This window comes from Microtus pennsylvanicus, chromosome 10, assembly GCF_037038515.1.
Source record: "Microtus pennsylvanicus isolate mMicPen1 chromosome 10, mMicPen1.hap1, whole genome shotgun sequence".
In the NCBI taxonomy this organism is placed as follows: Eukaryota; Metazoa; Chordata; class Mammalia; order Rodentia; family Cricetidae; genus Microtus; species Microtus pennsylvanicus.
Window position 1 is genome coordinate 97,484,007 of NC_134588.1, and position 19,098 is coordinate 97,503,104.

General features: G+C 46.5%; 1 protein-coding gene across 1 annotated transcript in view; it reads right to left on the minus strand.

Annotated features, from left to right (window-relative positions):
- Nucleotides 1-444: 444 nt before the first annotated feature.
- The window catches only part of Smyd3 (SET and MYND domain containing 3), a 556,763-nt gene continuing 538,109 nt past the window's right edge, over nucleotides 445-19,098 (minus strand). The window contains exon 12 of the mRNA XM_075989284.1: nucleotides 445-3,604. Within this exon, the coding sequence (XP_075845399.1) occupies nucleotides 3,503-3,604 (102 nt within the window). The 3' untranslated portion in view covers nucleotides 445-3,502. The remainder of the gene's footprint in view (nucleotides 3,605-19,098) is intronic.

Sequence of the window (19,098 nt, forward strand, 5' to 3'; positions counted from 1 at the left end):
ACGCCATAGATGGCACTATCTCCCAATCCCTGTGTCTGTGCCCTGCAGTGGGACTGTAGCTGTTTCTACAACGAAGGGAACGTGATTCAAAGTTGGCCTTGAGGTTGGCATTGACCTGTGGGACTAAAGCCAATGTGACGGCAGCAGGCTTGAAAAGTCCTGGTCGACTGGGGGTTGACAGACTTACTGTTCTCGGAACTCTCCTGGCACGTGGGCACAGCTGGTTAGCCAACCTAAGGAGCTACATCACCTAGCCACTCCCATTCTCTGAGCAACCTACCGATGACCATGTGGAGCCATAATTCCTGGGACAAATCAGAAATGCCCAGCTCAAAATACTGACCTACAGCAGTATGAGCTAAACAAAATTAAGTTGAGCCTCTAAGTATTAGGGTTATTTGTTACACAGTAAAATCTAACTGATACAAGTTCTCCCAGACAGTGTTCATTTTGAGATCATATGGGTTTTATTTGGCCTTTGTGTTATCTTTTCCTGGAAAACATCAGAATCATTTAATACGTATTTGCTGAACTCGGTAGAACTGGTCCTTCCAAAAAGGCTGAGGTCAAGGTCATCTCAGAGCTACTTAATAAATCTGGGGGATGGGGGTTCCAGCACATCTGACTTCAAGCTTGTTTCCTCACTTGTGAAACCACCTTGCATGCTACTGTGGTTAGTAGAGACTGCATGTGCCTTACGGATGTGCTGACTGCATAGCGGCGGGGGCATGAGCAGAAGCACCCGTAGGAAAAGGCCTTGGAGCTTGTGGGTGTGCATAAGACATCCTGCACACTTCACTGTTTCCATGGCCAGTGGTTGTCTGGCAGGCGGACCCCGGCTTCCAGCTGTCAGTTTTCTCTGTCATGAAAGTATGGCCTGTTCCTTCAGGCTCAGTAAGACAACCGTGTGTCGTCTGACAGTGTTGGCCTCCCTCCCTCCCTCTGAGGGTCGCCATTCTGGGTTCTGCATTCATCCCCTGCATCTGTATCCATGTAACGTAAGGTGTGGATGGAAGTCTGTTGTCTAAGGACCATGTCATCTGCAACAACCCACGGGCCTGATTTACTACCAGACTCTCACTGAAACATGAAGGACCACACTGCTTCCGGGACCAGGGAACCATACAAGGCTCAACTTTTTTTGGACAAGGAAAATACTTTTGTTATTTATCTAAAGCAGAAAGACAGAGACACAGGCCAAAGGGTTGGAAAATAGACAAGACAACAATAACAGAGGAAGCCAGTCCATTTGAATAGTGGTGAGAACACAGTTTACTGGAGGGCAATAGAGCTTTCTGCTCTGCCCATTAACACACCGAACCACAGATTCAAGCAATTACAGAAAACAAAGTTCAAGAAAATAATAACATACACAAAGAATTATAAAATGTTCACAAGGTTTACACAACGAGCTGAGTTCCATATCTTTTTCTTTTTGTGTGAGGCTTACATCCCTTTTCTGGTAATGTCTGATATGACCTAGAACTGGGCTTTGAGATAAAGACTCCTGTGTTGGAGAGGGATTCAGAAAGAAACTTCTGCTTCTTCACCAAAGGCTCAGAACAGATAAAAATCATCTTCGGCAAAAAGAACGAGGCCAGAGGCAACACGGGGCCTCCCTTCAGGATGTACTCCAGAGCCGTGATGGCAGAAGCAGTGTGGTCATAGAGTAATACGAGATACAAGGACCAGTGGGACAGAACAGAGAGCCCAGAAGTTGGCTCGCACACCTAGAATCGGTTTATTCTCCACAAAGGTGCCCAAACCATGCAGGCTGAGTAGCTCGCCCCTTCAGCAAGGTATGCAGGGAAAGCGGGCACCACATGCAAGAGATGGAGACCGAACTCTCATCTGTCATTCTGGCCTAACACTCAGCTCATGATGGACCAGAGACCAAATGCAAGATCTGAACTGGAAATACGCATGGAGACATGTCAGTGTGGGCAATGCCCAGATGCTGGAATAAGCAATGGGTTTTTTTATATTATTATAAAAGTGAACGGAACAAAACCAAAGAGAGACAAATGGTTACACGGAAGTTCTGTACAGCACACAAAACAACGGAGGAAAGAATCAGTCTACAGAATGAGAGAACTGTTTGCCCACGGTCCTCCCAATGAAGGGTTCATAGCCATAATGCATAGTATATTTATAGTGTGTAGGGAATTCAAAGAACAAGATTCTGACTACACAATGAGCAGCTGCTTTGAGCAGTCACAAGCACATGAGGCACAATAATATCATCAGTCATCGGGGACACCGAAGCTGCAGTGAAAATCAGGTGCGCAGTTACCATGCCACTAGAGCCAATGACAAAGCAAGCACGACCCCCAGGTAACAGATGCTGGTGTGACCATGGAGAAAAGGAACACTGCTGGTGGGAACGGAAACCAGGATGACAGGAGGCCCTATGAGAACAGGACTCCATGGGATCTAGCCATGCTACTTCTAGGTACATGTCAAAAGGAAATGAACTCTGTAACCCCCAAACATACTTGTCGGTCCATGTCTACTGTGAAGCTACTCATCACAGCCAAGGCTGTAATCACCTTAGGCCCTCACCAACACGCACAAGGAAAAAGGAAGGACAGGTAAATAGCAGAATATTATTAATCTGTAGAGATGAGTGAGATTCTGTCATCTGTAGCAGAATGAACAGAACTGGAGAAAATTGTACGAAGGGAAGTAAGCCAGGGACGGAGATGAGTGTGACCCTTTCTCCCTCGTGTGTGAAAGTCAGGGTGGGTGATGTGAGAAACGTGAACTGTAGAGGCAGGGGAAAGACAGGGAGGCCAGATTTGTCCTGGAAGGTGCACACTAGACACGTGTATTCAAGCACTGCAATATCACAGCGAATCACATTATTTAGTACAATTAATACATGTCAATAAAAACAAAAGAACAGCAATAAAACATCTACTTCTTGACAAAATAGACATACACTTGTGTTTAGGAGTAGAGGTGAAAATGATTATGTTAGTCCAACGGCCTCTATATCCATCCAAAGAGGAAGGTTTAGCTTATTCCATCCTATTTCTGTTTTCTTTTGTCTTTTGAGACAGGCTCTCTCTACATAGCTCTGGCTGTTCTTGAATTCACTCTGTAGACCAAACTGGCCTTGAACTCACAGAGATCTACCTGCCTCTGACTCTTGAATGCTGGGATTAAAGGTGTGCACCACCACCACCCAGCCTTTCATCCTATTTTTTGGTAAGTTCCTATTTCCAATGCTGAGATTTTAAACATCAAAGTCACCCATGAGTAGGCAAAGCCAAGCTGCCAGATGGCATTTTCAACTCTTTTCAACTTTTGTATTTATTGTAATGGTTCTGCTTGACCATGAATGGGTCTTCTCACAACACACCACAGAAACACAGTTACCCACAGAAACACAGAATGGCATTTTTTTACAGGAGGTTCACATAGCAAACATCACAGAGTGTGTGACCTCAATAAGGCGTTCAACGAGGGTGCGCCACCTCCCCTGTCCCTCTGGCTGGCCTTAGGAGGCTCTTATGTTGGCATCACATTCTTCCAGGAGAAGAATTAAATCTTCAATCAGGCTGTGCTCTCGGCCATGGGTCACTTTCATAATGTCGAAGGCCTAAAGATAAAGGAAAGGTGACAGATTAATATCTCAAAACAGACATGCCCCTGCCTAGGTGACAGATTACTATCTCAAAACAGACAAGCGCCTGCCTGGCTTCTCACCGTTTCCCAATGATCTAGGGGCCCTGTGGCCCACAGGTGGGCATCTGGTCTTTAGGAAGCAGGCAGCACCATGGCTCACGGAGTCAGAATACAGGTGGCATGGGTGCTGCCTGGGTGCTTAGAAAGTGGGCTCCGCACTGGGCACCCTGGGGCAGCCATGATCTCCAGTGACTACACTAATGCACAGGTTTAGGTGGGTAACGTAGGGGGTTCGTTAATTCTCACCGAGACAGGTCAGTCACACAAAAGAATAAACAGTAAGTTGCTTCCTCCTAACAAAAGGTTTTAAAACTTCCATGTATTTTGTGAGCAGACAATGTGAGGAAGCCAGTTCTCTCTTACCCTGTGGGTCCCAGGGATAGAACTCAGGTTGCCAGCTTTGGTGGCAAGCTCTTCCATCTGCTGTGCCATCCAGCTGCCCTGTGGCACTTTTCTTTTTCATCTGAATCACTATGTACTGTGCACACACATTTTGCGTTCTCTTCCTGGTGTGTGCCAGTGTGGTGGCAGCATGCGGACGTTCCCTTCTTTCAGCCTCCATGTTCGGTCTGTTACTAAATCTTGACTTTCCACCCCTAGGATACTTTGAAAATTGGGCTGAGTTTGTGGCTACTCCAGTATGAGGATCCAGAAGAAATAAAGTTAGCAACTTAAAGGCAAGAAGTCTCTGCCTTGGTCTCTAGTGCTTGCTCCTGAGACACCAGCTTCTAAGCTGTGAGGATGCCCACGCTGCGTGCAGTGGCCACATGTGGCGTCTCTGGATGACTAACAGGAGAGCCCAGTCACCGGGTTTGTGTCCAGTGGGGCTTCAGCTGACTCCAGCATCCTGGCAGAAGCCATTTCCCACTATGCTCAGTTCCATGACCCGGAACTGTGAACATAATCTTATTGTTCTTTGCTCTACTGAGTCTTTGGATGGTTTGCACGAGCAATGAATGGCTCAAACAGCAGCACTACACACTGTTCAATGGGAGGCAGGCTGGGAATAGGGAAGGGAATTCAAAGCTACCACATCCTGTGTGACTGTGTTCTAAAGACCCTTCGAGATGGCTGGTGGCTGGGAAGCACCACGGGATGGGCTCCAGGGCAACCAAAGCACCCTGCAAAACACACATGCATCCCACTGGGCACAAGTGCCGTGATCCCAGCAATCAGCCACTGGCCACCACTGTGGGTTAGTCTAAAGTCAGCACGATTGCCACTTTACAGGTGTGTGTAACTCCACCATGTTTAGCTTACAGACATTACTTCATAAACTACTCTTGAAAATTTAGGTCACTTCCAGTTGTTTTTGATTATGACATGACACAGATCTTCCAGCTATGGGTTTCCTGTTGTTATTGTTGTGTGTGTATGTATTTTCCTTTTCCTTTGTTCCCCCCTTTGTTAAGTATTTGTTGAGATAAATCCTTAGGGGTGCAGTTCTTGGGTTTCTTGGGTTCGTGCACCTTAAAGCCATAGAGATTTTGGAGCTGGAAAGCACCGAATAGGTCTCAGTGGGACCACTCTGTCCTCGCTACATCCATCAAGACGGACACTCTTGCCTCTACAGAGGGGAAGACAGAAGGCAGGGCAACTAAGCTCTCTGACTGATGGCCGCTGCCAGCCTGAGCTCCTGGCTTCTCTTCATGTTTCTGTAGGGGTGTTCCCTTTAGGGCTAAAGAACAGAAAACAAGTAGGCTCTGTCTGTCTGTCTGTCTGTCTGTCTGTCTCTGTTTCTCTCTCTTTCTCTCTCTCTCTCTCTCTCTCTCTCTCTCTCTGTGTGTGTGTGTGTGTGTGTTAGAGGGGCAGGAGGTGGGGTTACATTTAGATGTCAGTAGGAAGAAAAAGGAAAACTGAAAGTCCTGACGCTCGGGGCTTGCAGCAGCAGTCGGGCCTACAGGAGGGGCCGGGACAGATGAGGGAACTTGTTTCTTGTTAAAATCTGCACAGGTCTGTCCTGCTGCAGTTACTGCACACATATTCTGAGGCAGGGCTTGTTGGAGGAGGGGGAGAGGAGGAGCTGCCCCACCTTGCAGGCCACCGACTCTGGGAGATTAAAAGCCAACATCTGAAGCCTCATGTTTTATTCTCTTTTCTCTGCATCGCCCTGGGCCCTCGGCTGTGCTGGACATGCTGGGGTCTGAGGCAGAGACCTGTATGGCGGTGTCATTACAGAGGCTCCTGGATCAGATCCTTCATGGCGAATTCTCAAAAGCCACTCTGGCTGTCCTGCTCCTATCTGCTTACCTGGGGCTGGCTACGCTTGTGTTGTACAGGGGAGGGTGAATGTTTTCTTGGGAGGGCCTCCTGCAAACAGGACCTGGCTCTGCATCTATCCTGAGAAAGGGCTCCCCTGGCACAGTGCCCTCTGCTGGCATGTTTTCACAGCTCCTAAGCAGACCAAAGGCTTGGCCTCACTATTGTTTGGGCCTCTCTGTGACTTGACTGACAGACAAATGGCAACCTGTCTTCTTGTCACCCCGACAGTGGAAGGCTGATCTGTGTTTTCCCAGGCATCTTTCTGCTTCCAGTCTTCCTTCCTCACTACCCTCCTGCAGTTCCAGTCCCAACCAGAATGTTCCTGTCCACTGAAGAGGCAGAGCTGCCACCTGGTAGCAGGGCAGGTGCCCACGCTCCACTGGAGACTTGGGACCTATGACCACACTGGGGCTGCAGGACCCAGAAGACAGGGAAGCTGCCACCACCTGAGCTCACAGCCTCACTGCCCAGACAGCTTCCTGAAGGCAGGGCAAAAATGCCTAGCCAGAAGCCCTGATCAGAAGAAACAACTCCAACTCACTTGGCCTGACTCGGGGCAGAGTGGGATTGCCTAGCTCGCAGCACCCTGCCAGTGTCCTCTCTTCCTGTCCAGTACAGCCTCTAGCTGTGGACAGTGCAGTGACCACGAAGAAACACAGCGTCCTGGATACCACTTTTAGACAGCCTGAGGACCCTGGGCGCGGCCCAGGTCAAGGGATGCTGGCTGTGCTCTGTGTCCTCTCATTTGCTGGGGACCTCAACACTAGGGTCATACGGGAATAGGGCGCTAGTGGTCCAGGATTCTGTACCACAATGGCTAGAAGCAGAGGACAGGAGTATAGGGAGGGGACAGAGGACTAACGTGAAGATCGCAGTGATAGTGGCGGGTGGGTGGGGGATAAAGGCCAAAAGTGCATCACTTGTGTAGAAACCAGAGCTTAGATAAATAAATGAACAAGATTTTCTCTGAGGGGTAGTCTTATGTGGAAGAGAAATGGAAAGAAAGCAGAACGCCAAGCCTGCCAGCGACTTTCACGTATTTGCAGTGTGAACGCTGTGAGATGCTGAGCAGGGAAGACTGATGATGGAGGAGAACATCTGGTCCTTGTCCTGGATGCCACTCGTGTCTACAAATACCTGCCTGGGACAGAAGACAGCCCTGAGTGCTCGGGACACCTCTTCAGCCTAGCTGGAAGGTGACTGCTTCCTCTCACCTCGCCCCCCACAATGAAGCTGCCGTAAATCTTGGGCAAGCCAGAGCAACTGTTGCCGGGAGCTGAGTCTCCCTGCGCTCGGCGCCTCCCAGATGCTACACATGTGCACGTCAGAGAGAACAATTCCAGTTTAATTTCCTGCGGTGGCGTATAAAACAGATTAAGGAAATATGAAATTGGAGCAGGCTCGGTTTGGGGAAAGCATCTCGCTTTCCATTAAATTTTATTTTTTAATGGCAGCATTTAAAGGGAGCCTGCATACAATCAGGCACGGAGGATTTATTGGCAGCCTCCAGTGGGATGTGCTGCACCCACGCACGGATTCTAAATGTCACACCGGAAATGGCAATGTAGATTGTCTGCCACATGAGAGGCGCAGGGCTCTCTGCTGAGAAATAAAGAAAAGGGCCCCAGAACTGATTTCCATCTCATCCTATTTTTTAAAGTAATTTTAGAATTGTGGCCATGTATTAAATAAAATGAATGAGATCAAATTATGATTTAAAGTTGGAAACAATATGGCTTTCTTATTAATTTTTAATATAAATATATTAAGCTTATCAAGGATCTCATATGCTTTCTACTGTGAGCCTGGGGAATGCAATAAATGACTTCCCCAAGCATGATTTAAATATGGACATAAAAATCAGAAGGAAAAGAAACATGTGCAAGATAAGGTCCTTTAGATCAGGTCACCCCAGGGGACACTGAAGCGAGTTCTCCTCTTCTGTCCATCCCAGGAAGAAAGCCCTGTGTGTGCTGGGGAGGTGGCCTGGGCATTCCGGAAGGGAATGCAGTGGAGTTATACCCACAGGCCACTCCAGGGCCACTGAGTCCCTTTGCAATGGGCAGCAGGAAACCCCAAAGCCTCTGAGGATCCATGTGAGCTCAGCAGCCTCCCTCCAGACCCCATTCCACTCTGCCCCTTAAAGACTCACTGCAAATGTCCGTTCCCCTTGCAGGGAATGCGCTGGGGGAGGCAGCCTATCCTTGGAGAGACCATCTGTCTACTCATTGGCCCTGTACTGGCAGGCAGTTCCAGTGAGTCTGGGTCCCTGCTGTGGAGGGGCGGGAGGGGCTGTGGCCCTGTCAGTCTGGACCTATGAGGTCATCACGGTGAAGGCAAAGTGCTCGGATGCCCACAGGACGAAGGGTTACAGATGTGGTGAGCTCAGGGTGCCCGTCAGCAGCAGAAAGAACATGCCAGGAAGAGGTGCTATTGTTGGGACTGGAGGGATGGTTCAGTGGTTAAGAACATTGTATGACATTACTCTTGCAGAGAACCTGAGTTCAGTTCCTGGCACCCACAAATCAGCCCACAGCTGTCTGTAACTCTAGTTCCAAGAGATCTAATGTCTTTTTCTGGCCTCCATGGGGACTGCATGCATATGGTACATACACATACATTCAGGCAAAACACACATACACACATGCACACATACACAGAGTTGTTATTGTGGTACTATCTTTATATAATAATGTTTTAAAAGACTTACTTATTTCTATTTTATGAGTTGAGTGTTTTGCCCGAATGCATGTAGGTACACTGGATGCTTGTCTAGTCCCCTCAGAAGCCAGAAGAGGGCAATGGACCCCCTGGAGTTGGAGTTACAGATGGTGTAAGATACCACGTGGGTGCTGGAAACTGAACTGAGATCCCTTGAATCTCTCCAGAATCAACTCAATAAGCATTAACATAGTTCCCGAGGGATCTGCAGGAGTCACACATGTTCCCAGGACGTTGGTGTCATCAAATGAATACATTTAAGCCATGACTCGGGCGGCAGTAGCGGTGGGACACTCCCTCAGATAGAAGGGGAAGCAGATATTTGTTCTGTTTCCAAGTATTGTTTTAATTTTATTTTGATTCCACTGGGGTTAGAGAATTTACTTTGTGTGACTCTTACACTCATGAACCTTTTCCATTTATTGGTACTTGTTTAATGACCTGGAAGATGGCATGTGTTCTACTCTACCTGTGTTCTTTACACACTTGCAAAGGACGTCACGTCTCTCCCGCCCTTGTTGAGGAGGGCATTTTATAAACATCACTAAGGCCCGGCTGACCAGTGGGAGCAATAAATTTTCCTCCGTCTTTGTCGGTGTTCTGCCTAGTCGTTCCCGTCAACTGTAGACGGCAAGGCTGCAGGCTGCTTCTCTCCTTGCGGTTTTCTAGTTCCTGTCAGATCTATAGGTTTGGTTTGGTTGGGGTTTGAGACAGAATCTGCTGTGCTACCCAGACTGCTCTTGAACTTGCTAGGGTGCACAGGCTGGCCTCCACCTAGTAATCCTCCTGTCTCGGGCTCCATAGCAGAGCTCTACAGGGTTTTTTTCCCCCACCGTTTGAAACCATGCGGTTTGGGACAAGCATGTTTGGTGTTATCATAGCTTCTAAGTAGATGACTACATTTCCATTATGTGATGCCCTTGGTCTCCAGAAAAGTTTTCTTTGCCATGAAGTCTACTTATATAATATTAATATAGCCACTCCAGCTGTCTTTTGATTATGTTTTCATGATGTGTTTTCTATTTTTTTACTCTCAATCTGTCCATATCATTATATTTAATAGAGTTTCTTATAGACAGTACATACTTGGGTTACTTGGGAATACATCTATTCTATTAATCTTTACCTTTTAGAGTATTTAGATAACTTACATAGATTATATCATTCACAATGTAGTTATTACTACATTAGAATTTAAATATATAATTTTATTTTTTGTTTGTTCTTTCTTCCTTTTTGGTATTTGTTTTCTTTTTTGAATCCCTCTGCGTTCCCATATATATTTTTTAACATGTCATTTAAAGATTTTTTTTATGTAGTGACAAATCCCCATGTAGTCTAGGCTCGCCTTGAACTTGCTGTATAGGTAAGAATGATCATGAATTTCTCAGTCTACTGCCTCTCCTTCTCCGGTGCTGAGGTTACATGGGTGCACCACCACATTCCTGTAAGGAGATGCTGGAGATCAAACCCCAGGCTCGTGCTAGGCAAGCACTCTAACAACCGAGCTATGGCACCCGTCCGTAGTGTCTTTGAATACATTCCTTTACACAGCATTTTAAGAAGCGGTTGCTTTAAGCCCCCGCCTCCTTTCTGATTATAGACTAGTGGTGCCCTCACTTTGGCAGTTGGAATCTGGTACAGAGACCTCCCTCTTCTCTGTCTTTTACCTTCCCCCTTGGAGTGTCATTATCCAGCTGTTTTCACTACTTACTTCTAGAATCACCTCAGACGGCACTACAAGTTTGGCGTTGACTGTCAGCACAGAAAACTAGAGGGAAGAAGGACCAATCCACTTACTCACACTTTTGCTTACTGCAGTCTTTCTTCCTGATGCTTCGGTATTCCTTCTTCTATTGTTTTCCTTTGGTTTTAAGGATTTGGGCGTCAGTTCTTTTAGGAGAGATCGGATGGTAATGAGGTCTTTTAATTTCCCTGAGACTGTGAACTGCTCGATCTCCCTCTCAACATCTGGCAGAGGCTATTACTGAATCTGGGTTTGGGGGTTGTCAATTCTTTCCTCCCAGTACACTTGAAAACAGTGCGCCATTTTGAAGGCTTTCTGGTGAACCACTCTGATTCAGGTTGTTCTTCCCCTATCGGCAGGACTCATTTTATCCTCTTGTTACTCTGAGGATTGGCTTGGGATTTTAGTTCTATTCGAGTAACAGATCTGGGTGAGAATTAGATTTAATTCAGGGGATTTACTTTTGCCAAATTCAGGTAGTTTTCCATCACTTCAGAAAACTATTGCAGTAAAATATGTAAGTTCTAGCCCAAACTTTATCAGGTTAGCCGGCTTGTCGGCTGTGTCAGCTTGGTAAAAAGTTCGAGTCATTTGGGAAAAATGAACCTTGATTGAGAAAATGCCTCCACCAGATTGGCCTGTAGGCAAGCCCGCGAAGCATTTTCTTGAGTGATGCTTGATGCGGGAGGGCCACTGTGGGCTGTGTCAACCCTCAGTAGGTGATCCTGCGAAAGCAAACTGAGCAGCCAGAAAGAGCAATTCAGTAAGTAGCATTCCTCCATGGCTTCTGCTCCAGCTCCTGTCTCCAGGTTCCCGCCCTAAATTCCAGCCCTGGCTTCTCTTAGTGATAGACTTACAAACTGTAAAGAGAAACAAACCCTTTCCTTGCCAAGTTGCTTTTGGTTATGCTGATTTATCATAACAATAGGAACCCTAACTAAGACACCATGTTGGCCATCTTTAGGTATACTGGCTAGTGGCACAGGTGCATTCACACTATTGGGCAACCATGCTTGCAATTCACGTGCAGAACATCTGCACCATGCCATGCTGAAAGGCTGTGTCTGTTACATAGTGAGCACCTACCCTAGGAGCTCCCCTTAGGCCCTGGTAAGCACTGCTCTGCTTGCTGCAGCTGTGTGCAGCAGTTCTAGATGCCTCACAAATGCAGAATCATATAGCAATGTATGTCATATGTAATTAGTGTGATACCTTCAAAGTTCATCATGGCATAGCATGTGTGAGAGTTTTGCTGTCGGATAATGCTTTACACTGTATAGATCTGTCTCTTGTATTGGTTTAATAAAACACTGTGTGGTTACTAGCCAGGTAGGAAGTATAGGTGGGGCAACCAGACTAGGAGAATTCTGGGAAGAGGAAAGGCAGAGACACAGTTGCAAGCTAGACACAGAGGAAGCAAGATGAGAATGTCTTACTGAGAATAGGTACAAAGCCATATGGCTAAACATAGATAAAAATTATGGGTTAATCTAAGTTGTAAGAGCTAGTTAGTAATAACCCTGAGCAATAGGCAAACAGTTTAAGTCTCTCTGTGTTCACTTGGAACTGAAAAGCTGTGGAACTGGGTGGGACAGAAACTTTCATCTACAGAGTTTCACCCTTTTTAGGGCCAAATAATATGCTTTTGTGTGTCTATAGTTACATTCTTACTCCATTGATGGATTGCCTTTTGATGCATAATGTTTATAATTTTGATGAGGTTCATTGTGTTGACCACTAGGTCTTTAATTGCCCAGGCCTTTGTCATAGTCAAGTAACCATTGCTAAATCCAAGGTCTTGAGGTTTTCTTTATTGGTTTTAATCTGTTTCTAGTTTTAGCTGTTAAGTTTAGGATTTTGATCCACTTTAGTTACTTTCTCTATGTGGTGAGGTGAATCTTGCTTGATGGCTTTGCATGTGGACATCTGTTTCTCCAGCACCACTTGTTGAAGTGACTGTCCTCTCCTTATTGAGTGGTGCTGGTGAAAATTACTTTTCCATATGTGTGAGGGTCTCATTCTGCATTTTTATTGTATACATATTGGGCTATGTGTCCATCTGTATACCAGTAACATACTGTTTTGATTACTATAGCTTTGTAATAAGTTTTTTTTTTCTGAAATCAGGAATTGGCATTCTCCAACTTGGTTCCTTTTTTAGAGATTTGTTTTGGCTATTTTGTTGGGGATGAGGGTGTCTTTTAAGTTTCCATGTGAATTTTAAGATTTTTTTTTAAATTTTGTAAAATAAATAGATCACTTGATGGAAATGTGTATATCATTTTGAGCAATGTTGATATATTCAAATTTCCAATTCATAAGCATGAGATGTCACTGTTTATGTTTTAATTTCTTTCCTTAATTACTTAGGTTATTTTTAAAGTATGTTATGGTATTATAAATGAAAATATTCGGGGTTGGAGAGATGGCTCAGTGGTTAAGAGCATTGCCTGCTCTTCCAAATGTCCTGAGTTCAATTCCCAGCAACCACATGGTGGTTCACAACCAACTGTAAAGAGGTCTGGCGCCCTCTTCTGGCCTTCAGGCATACAGCCAGAATATTGTATACATAATAAATAAATAAATATTAAAAAAATGAAAATATTCATTTTCATTTTTTTTAGTATATAGAACCACAAATGGCTTGTGAATGCTGACTTTAGATTATACTAATTTACTAGTCATAATGTGTGGGGGGGTGTTTTTGCATGTACACGTGCGTGTGTGTTTTCAACATAGAAAATCTGTCATCTGTGGCAAAGACAAAACTTTCTTTTTCTTTTCTGGTTTGGATGCCTCTGATATTGCTTCAAGTACTTTCTGTATTGCTCTGTTTCTCTTCTCCTCCTGGGAGTGTAATGTCAGATGGCTAACATTACTACTCATCGGTCCCCAGGATCCCAAGGCCTTGTTCAATTTTACTTTTTTATGCTTTCCTTCCTGTGTGATTGCTTTCAGAGTGGACAGTCCCTCCTTCTGTCTTTGAGTTTTCCAGCCCATGCTGTGACCTCCCTTCCTGAGCTCAGTTCCTCTCCACTATTTTGCCCACTGAATTTATGGGCTCTTAAATTTCTGTTTGCTCCTTCACATTGTCTCCCTCTTCACTTCTTTCTATGTTTTTTTCATTTGTTTGGAGAGTATTTGTAATTGCTCACTGGAGCATCTCGATGATGGCTATTGTAAAATCACTGTCAAATGACTCCTATGCTTCGGCTAGCTCAACGCTGGCATCTACTGATCGCTGCTGAAGATTAATACTGGCTCTTTGTACGGTGGGCGATTTTCAACTGAAACGCGGACCTCTGGAGAATCTGAATTGTAGGCAAACCTTGTTCCACCCGGCTGTCCCTGGCATCACTCTGTAAGGGGGTGGGAGGAAGACACCTTGATGGTGCCGGCCAGAGACACAGTCCAGGTTTTCCATTCAGCTCCTTGCCACTACTGAGTTTAGCACTGTTAACAGGGAGATTTATGATTATTTGCTTAAAAGATGGCTTTAACCACTCCACCTACATTTTATCATCATTTTTTCTTTTCCTCCTCTTTCATAAAATTTGATTTTAAAAATGTGTGTGTGTGTGTGTATACATGCGCGCCCCCATGGACATATGTACTGGTGCCCATGGAAGTCAGAAGAGGGTGTTGTATTCTCTGAAGCTGGAGTTACAAGAGATTGTGAACCTTCTAAAATGGGTGTTGGGAAATGAACTCATGTCTTCTGAAGAGCAGCAAGCATTTTTAAACACTGAGCCATCTTTCTACCTGTATCTCCTCTCTTTCTTATTGTTTAAAAACACACACTTGATGTTATTATTTCCTATTGGAATTTAGTAGGTGACATTCGTAAGTATCAGAGCCAAGGGATTTGATGGCATTGGTAACATTTATGGCACCATGTCCTTTTCCCTCTTGTCTTCTTTTCTTCCCTCCTCCCCACACGCCAAGTTGTGATCCTACATGTACAGAGGGGCCAAAAATGCTTAAAGAGTCTTAGAAAAGCTTTGTGGGTTTCTATACAAGTCTGTGGATCTGTTCATTCTCCTCTGGCAGGGCAGGGGCTTGGATCAGATTCCTAAATGTGAGCATAAGCACAGAGATTAAAAACTACTGCAGAGAGCTAAGAAATGGGAAGAGAAAAATTGAATGATTTGGCTGTTGTGAAGGGCGAGAAAGCAACGTGCCGTCTGGAGTGGAGACCAGCATGGCTGTGCTGTGGGCTGCCTGGATGAGTGGGTGCCATTGACAAGTGTGGCTTCTATGAGCCATAGGAAAAACTTCTGGGACCTGAAGCCTCTACTTCCCGTTTAGGACCAGGAAAAGCCAAACAGATCCCCATAACAAGAGGAGAAGAAACACAGTGAACCTGGGTAGCAAACGTTGTGTAGGAAAAGGAAGGGTGACGGAGTGACTTCTGGTGGCAAAGGAACCAGGCTGGGACCCAGGGTGGGGAGTCAGCAGCAAACAAATCCACGAAAAACATCTGCCTACTGACGGTGTGGCTGAGGCAGGTGGCCCTTGATGGCCAAGAAGTCAGGTTAGTAACAAAAGCCTTTGGAGGAACATACGGGGAGACACCAGAGTGGTAGAGAGGAGAGAAGGAGGAGGGAGCACTGTGCAGAGCCTGCAGGGCTGCTGTGAGCAGTCACAAGGAGTGGATTTCAGCTGAGCAATGAGCAGACAGCAAACGACATCAGAGCTGGACGTGCAGGTTCCCCTACAGGATGCTGGATCCGAGCTGAACCTGTGACACACTCCTATCCTTGTTTCTGAAGACACTCTCAGATCTGTGTCGTGCTTGGGCTTTGAAACCGCATGGAAGCTGTTTCATTATTCCCAGGATTGAGCCAGGGCGCCTCTCTGAAGAGGGTGGCTCTGTTAGAAAGGGTGAAGCCGATGGCTTCCTTCCTGCTTTCCAGACTGCCTGAAGGAACTCGAGAAGAAGGCTTTCTTCTGGAAGCCCCTGACCTGAAGGAACTCGGGAGGAAGGCTTTCTTCTGGAAGCCCCTGACCTGAAGGAACTCGGGAGGAAGGCTTTCTTCTGGAAGCCCCTGACCTGAAGGAACTCGAGAGGAAGACTATCTTCTGGAAGCCCCTGACCTGAAGGAACTCGAGAGGAAGGCTTTCTTCTGGAAGCCCCTGACCTGAAGGAACTCGGGAGGAAGGCTTTCTTCTGGAAGCTCCTGACCTGAAGGAACTCGGGAGGAAGGCTTTCTTCTGGAAGCCCCTGACCTGAAGGAACTCGGGAGGAAGGCTTTCTTCTGGAAGCCCCTGACCTGCCCCTACGCTTGCAGGTCATGCATGTTCTCACGGGCCAGTGTAAGTTTGGCTCATCTGCTAGGAAATGCTCAGAAACGGTCAAGAGAGGGCTGCTACACACAGACATGCTGGGGCTCCTGCTCACTAAGAAATACGTTCACTCCAGTACAAATTTGTCAGGGTGGATGGCACGTGTCTGTATTTGGCACCATCAGGGGACACATAAGACACATCAGTCCCTTGAGGAAGCCCCATTCCCCTTGGGGTAACACCCTAAGATGAAGGATGTAGTTGTTCAAAAGGAAGACCGGTTGTGACCCCAAACTGTAAACACAATTAATAAAGGTTCCAGACAACAGGACCATAGTCTCCAAATGCTTGAGACTGGCAAGCCTACCCTCAACACTACCTCAACCACGTATCTAAACAACTCCATAGAAGAGTTGTTATCCTCACCTAAAAAATAAAACCATAATCAGAGAGACTAAGTGTCTCACTTCAAGTTATAAAGCTACATGGTGGCACTAGAACCTGAGCCCGTGACTCTAAACCTGGCACCCTTGGTGCTCTGCCATGTTGCCAGGGGACATATTCACTCTTGGGGTTCTCATAAGAACATACCAGAAGCTTGGAGACTTATCTCAAGTCAAACAGTGTTCGGAAGAAGCCTGGGCCTGTCTAGAGTGAGACAGGCTGTCTTGGGTGAGACTGTGTTCTAAAATCAGAAGCATGGCCGATGACCCCAGGTCCCTCCCAGAACAGCCTTCGCTTGGCCTTCCTCAGCACTCACGCTTGGGCTTATTTCTGGCGCCAAGAGCAGGGACTGCCAGGCAGACTTCCAACAGAAGCTTCTGGAGAGGGTGTGGCAACCTCCCAAGAAGGGGACAGGCATGACAGAGGGTAGAAGCATTACAGCAACAGGAAGGCTATCAGAAGGATCTGGCCATGGCCTGCAAGAATCCTCCACGCAAGCCATAGCACCCATAGGCCCCCGCTGTCTGCATGGCTCACGGTAGTCTTCGCAGCCGAGGGTGTTTAATGCCCCCAGCGGAAGCTCTGCAATGATGGCAAGAATTCAGCCCCCGGTGAAGAGCGGAAGAGGGCCAGACAAGCTCTCATGTCTCCCCAGCTCGCCTCCACAATGGCATCAGAAATTCAGCTAGGCTTGAAGGCATTTCTGAATACTGAGTGTTTCCAGGAAGCATCATATCCTTAAAAGGGACAGTTGAGAGAAGGGAGGAGTCTTGCATTCTAGTGTGGATTCGTAAAACCTTTTCACATGTCTGTCTCCTCCATTAAACTGTGGGGACCATAATGGGTCTCATTCTAAGTAGCAGTGTTATTTAATCAGCAACTCACATTGAATTAAGCAGAACACACAGAACTGGCTGTCCCTCAAAGAGATTTAAATGGGCTTTTACGCATCTCCAACTTAGTGTTTCATTTTCCAAACATGAACGGAAACACCCGTCTTACCTTCAGCTGTCATCTGTCATGAGGACCAAGTATAGCCATGTATGGATAAGTCCCACATATACTGAGGGGCCAGTTTAATCACTTATGAAATACTTACATGCATGGCAACCCTGGGTTGGGTACATGATATATGTGGGAAGCTTTCACTCCATATTGTTTTCTATTGGAGCCTTCACTCAGTAGACCAAAGGGTTTTCTGTCTAGCTGGATTGACTGGTTGATGCGTACTTGACCAGACAAGAGAAGGGAAGTTCTCCCCAAGACTGCAGGAGATTGTCCTTGCATTCATCTGGGGAAGATGCTAAAGAAAGAGGGGGAAAAGAGCGGAACCACCAAAGAGCCCCAATGCTGTTCCCACTGGCTGACGGCTGATGTCGGTTAGGAAGCAGGAGTAGACAAGGTGGCTGGCGTGCAATACAAGTTGGCATTAATAATCCCTTCGGCATTTATCAGCTTTCTTGGCTAAAAACGCCATGGCATGGGCCCAGTCAACCTCTAGACACTGCCTGGGAAGCCTTGCAGGGGTGCTCAATCCTTCTACCACTGCTTTTCTGACATATGAGTACTGAGTCCCAGAAGACCCTTCAGGTGTCAAAGGCTCCCAAAGAAAGCCCATAGTCCAGGTCATGTCTCCTACGACCCACAGTGCAGGGACCAGAGAAGCAACTGACTGCCGTGGACTGCGGAGAGGCAGTCTGAAGGTGTGGGAAGGCCAAGTCTGGAGAGTCCTGGGCTGTTCTGGGTAGAGAAACTTCTTAAGAGGGTGAAAATACACAACTCCAGCAATGCGGTCCAGCAATAACCCAGGTCTTCACTGCATTTTCTAACACTTCCTGCTAAGACTGTATTGACTTTCTCATTCTTTCCCTTCCTTTTCCTCCAACAACAAATACATTCTTAGTTCTAGGTATTTTGCCTGATGCTGAGTTAGTTACTGGGATGAGAAACAATGACGTCCAGGTTGCCGGGGTTGGGACAGTGGCTCCCTACTGAAATGTAGGAAGTGCTCCATGCGCACCACTAGCAAAGAGTTGTAGGAACCAAGGAAACAAAGACATTGGAGTTGAGCCCTGAAGGACCAGTAGGGTCCTGCCAGGCCCTGGAGGCTAGGAGGTACATCTAATGTAGAGGAAATGGCTTTGTAAAGACGTAAGAGTTTGTAAGTCAGTGTTGATACAAGGCAACCATTCTAGCAGTGGGGAGAGGGAAGGGGAGATGCAGAGTCTAGAGTCGGAGGACCAGGTCCTGCCTACCGTAAGAAGAGACATACCATGTTCAGAGAATGTGAAGAAGGGGGATTTGTAGGTCAGGGCACACGTGTTGTGGTGTTCTGAGACTCACACCAGTTTGTAAGAGTGACTATGAAAATCATAATTAGGAGCCCAGGGAGAGGGTTCAGTAGGTTAAGTGTCTGTCATGCAAGCATGAAGACCTAAGTTTGAGCCCTAGAGCCCATGCTAGAAGCTGGGTGTAGATGAGTGGACTTATAATCCCCAATGCTGGGGAGATGGAGACAGTCAAGTCCCTGGTGCTCACTGGCCAGTCGGCCTAGTCCAATCAATGAGCTGCAAGTCAGAAAGATCCCATGTTTCCCCCAAATAAGGTGGATGGCTCTTGAGGAACGACAGCTGGTTGACCTCTGGCCTCCACATGCATGTACACACACTTATACAAGCACCTACACACATGTGTGTGCACACATGCACACATAATACACAAGTAGGTTGATTCTGTACTGGCAGTGTAAAATGAATTACATTTGGGTACATTCCTACCACAGAAATTGGCAAGTGTTACAAATGTTTTTAGACATGGTTGTTAAACATTTACCAGCATACTCGGGTGTGTGTGTGTGTATGTATGTGTTTGTGCCCACACACTAAAACAGAGCTTGGCAATTACCAAGCAGAGGCCTGGCAACAGCTAGAGGAAGGTACACCAGGCAG